A 3,713-nucleotide genomic window follows, 5' to 3' on the forward strand; every position below is an offset into this window, starting at 1 on the left:
AAACGACTCGATGGCACATAACAACAACAACAAATTAAAGTGCTACTTTTTGGTGTTTTGGTTTTGTTGTCAACTAAGCCTTTCTTCCCCAGTGAGTTAAAGCATCCCATTACTAATTATTTCCCATAGATCAATAATAGGAAGTTTTACTCTGTCATTTCCCTAACTTTAATTAATTGTGATAATATTAATGGAATGGTAAAGCCCAAGGAACCTATACCTGAACTTTTTACCAAAGCTATTAACTAGTAAACAGATTTGGATTCTGTTGCCTTTTGCTTTCCATGACAACATGCAGATGAACAAGTATTCGGTGGTATAAGACCAGAAAGCAGTGAGGGGAAAAAAAAGATAAAGTTTTTCAGCTACAAACTAGAGTATCAGTTCTGATTGTTTTCCTGACCCACACCCTCCCTGTGAGTCAGAACCAACTCAGCTGACCCTCTAGGAGGTGTCCAGAGGCTATAAATTGCATGAGAAGAGATTACCCATCTTTCTCCAGAGGACCAACTGGTCTCTGCTTCAAGTTGGCGGCACAACTCCTTACCCACTAGGCCACTAGAACTCCCTTAGGGATTTCTTCCATGCTCTTATTCTTCTTAATATTGTAGTTTCTCCCCTCAATATGACTCTGAAGCCAGTAGAGATAATTAAGCCCAGAAACTACTGCCCTGAAATATTGCCATTAGCTTGCTTCTTACAAGAAAACCAAAAAGAACTGTACCATATGTAAAAAAGGATACGGTCTCTACTTTCATATTTGAAGGAAAGAGCAAATCTTTTTTAAAATTTTTGTTTTTAATCTCTCACTGTCTTTAGTCTATGTTATGTAATCAAACGCACCTCCCCCCACTTTATAATTTAGGATTTTACCAAAGTGGAAACGTCAATTTATAAAAAAATCTGTAAGACGTACAACTATAAACTCCAACTAAACCCATTGTCATTGAGTTAATCTCAACTTGTTGAGAGCCTTAGGACAGAGTAGGGCTGTCCATAGACTTTCCGAGGTTGTAAATCTTTAGAGAAACATACTATTAAGTTACATGTTTCTTCTGTGGATTGAATACTATAGATTCAAACACTCATACATACATAACCAGCCTAAAATTCCTTGTCACCAATCCCAAATAAATAAAAACTCCTTTCTGCTTGTGTGTGTGTGTGTGTGTGTGTGTGTGTGTGTGTGTGTGTGTGTGTGTGTGTGTTTAACTAAAGCCCTTGAGTTACAGATGGAATTTTGTCTGAGTATATTGTTGATTAATAGCCACCTAATGGCAGTATGTTCCATACTGGTATTTGATCAATAAAGATGAACTTTTAATTGGAAACTAGGATAATCATGAATTACTTGGATCTTTTTAAAGTGCTTTTAAATTTACCTCTGAGAGAATAACTGTTGAAAGTTCAATTGTCGTTTTTGTTAGCATTTTGCTTTGATTTTATACTAAAAACTGCCAACCAGACAATATCTAAATAGATCTTTTTCAATATGGCCAAGTTACATAAGAAGAGAATCCCCTTGCACGCAAAGAAAAATGCAATTATTTTCTATTCTGAATCTCCACACTGCTGTTTTAGAAAATCATATCTGATTATTTGCTCAGCAGAAGATTATTGAGTTGATTTAGCTGTGATTTTACTTAACAAAGCTTCAACTGCATTCCTACTGTGGAGTCCGAAAAAGGTAGAGAGATAGAAATGATACATTCAAACTGTGATTTTTGTGAACAGGGCCATCGATGCACCCCTCGGAGCTAATAGCGGAGATGAGAAACAGTGGGTTTGCACTGAAACGAAATGTGCTGGGGAGAAACTTGACCGCAAATGATCCATCACAGGTAATGATCTTTTTATCAGTAAGCTGAAAATGTCTATAAATCTAAATGTGATTGCTTGTGAATTGCTACTTAATGTTTTCCAATATGCATATCCATAGGAAGGCAAAATAGAGCAAAGAAAATGCCTAAAAGTATATTTTGATTTTGCTTCATTATTTTCAACTAAATGATAAATTGTTTTCTAAACCTATATTTTAATAAGTGAAGCTGCTTCTCTGGGTTTATGTGGATAAAATATCTAACCAAACTAGTGGTAGAGTTGGGTGTTTTTTTTGTGTTGTGTTGGGTTGTTTTTTTTCCTTCCTAACTTACCCATGAGGTGACATTGAATAGAACTAATGGAAAGAAGTATATAAAAACAAACTCCTGAAACTTATAGAAAATATTTTAAACCATTTTAATTTGTTCAACTATACATAGACTTAGAAAGTGGTTGAGTTTGAAAAACTATATATTTCACTACAAACCATTTCTTTAATGGGCAAGCTGAGCCCAGGGAAATAAATGATTTTCCTAAGGTCATATGATACTTAGAACTGAGAACAAAGCGCAGACTCTCACTGGCTTAAATTTATGCTACTCTGAAAAAAGCATTAGAATTCTTAATCTTGTTAGGGATTTTTCATATAACCTGTATTATCATGTATTTGTTAAGGTGCTGGTGAAACTTTAAAAGTTAAAAGTATCCTATAAGAATCATGATCTTAAAAAAAAAAATCATGATCTTAGTGTTTCACTAATATTTCACTAAACTACAAGTCTTTTTTTGTATTAACATGCAAGTGTTAAACGTGTTAAACATGATTCAACGTCACACAGTAACCACAGAGGATGGAACCCATGCTATCAATGTTTGGTCTCTTATCTCTCTGTCATTCTCTTTCTAATGCTGGCAAAGCTTTCATCTCAACATTTCAGTGCATTATAAATCCTCTCAGACAAGTAGACTCTTAAAAGCATTTTAATTCCATCCCACTATTTAGTACAAAATATCATATTTATCTACAATATTTCCCTAATAGGAAAACTTCTTATGTATAAATATTTTCTCTGCTATCTGATAGATTACTTATCTTAAAATCAAACCATTTAATGATGTCTTTGTTAACTCAGGAATATGTTGCAAGTGAAGGTGAAGAAGATCCAGAAGTTGAATTTTTAAAGTCACTAACAACCAAACAAAAACAGAAACTTCTCAGGTAATTAAATCATGTCTATCTAATGGATTCAACTACAGTTTTTCTCACCTGTATGTTTCATATTCAGATCACTAGAGTCTGTGAAAGTACTTAATATTTTAAAGAATGTACCACACTTACTAATTTTCATCAGCTGTAATAAAATAATTTTGTCTTTATTCGAGTAATAAGAAGGTGATAAATAGATTTGTATATATTGAAATTGGGGCATATATTACTTTTTTCTATTTTGTAAGTTATATAAGGAATGCCCAAAGAATGCTTAAATGTATAGTAAATATCAACTTTGTTAAACATACTATCTCTGGAATAAAGAGTACAAGAAATGTCAGTGGAGTCCAATAGAGGGAGCTCTTGATGTTTTTAGTGTGTGGAATTTTGAAAATGCTTGGTGTTACATCTTCCTTTAAGGTGTCAGAACCTAGTAAAGAAACTTGCATTTCAGAGTAACTCAAATGTTACCATAAAAACACATTATTTTCCTGAGAATATGGAGTAGTATTCTTTAGAAAGTTCTAATCCACCAGATGCTCTCCTGGAGAAAGGGGAGCAATCTCCTCCTGTACCAGTCAGATTAGATTTGGTGGTACACACCCACAAAATAATAATAAAATAAAATTAAATTTTAAAGAAAGAAAGTTCTGTACACCTTCTTAATAGAATTTTCCTAATT

At 33.5% G+C, this 3,713-nt stretch overlaps 1 protein-coding gene across 1 annotated transcript in view; it reads left to right on the plus strand.

Moving 5' to 3' along the window:
• The window catches only part of CIR1 (corepressor interacting with RBPJ, 1), a 73,617-nt gene that overhangs the window by 62,988 nt on the left and 6,916 nt on the right, over positions 1 to 3,713 (plus strand). Inside the window, exons 8-9 of the mRNA XM_006878965.1 lie at positions 1,735 to 1,841; positions 2,955 to 3,040. Of these exons, the coding sequence (XP_006879027.1) occupies positions 1,735 to 1,841; positions 2,955 to 3,040 (193 nt within the window). The remainder of the gene's footprint in view (positions 1 to 1,734; positions 1,842 to 2,954; positions 3,041 to 3,713) is intronic.

The sequence above is a fragment of the Elephantulus edwardii genome, unplaced genomic scaffold (genome assembly GCF_000299155.1).
Source record: "Elephantulus edwardii isolate Elephantulus edwardi_28Jun2011 unplaced genomic scaffold, EleEdw1.0 scaffold00001, whole genome shotgun sequence".
Lineage (NCBI taxonomy): Eukaryota > Metazoa > Chordata > Mammalia > Macroscelidea > Macroscelididae > Elephantulus > Elephantulus edwardii.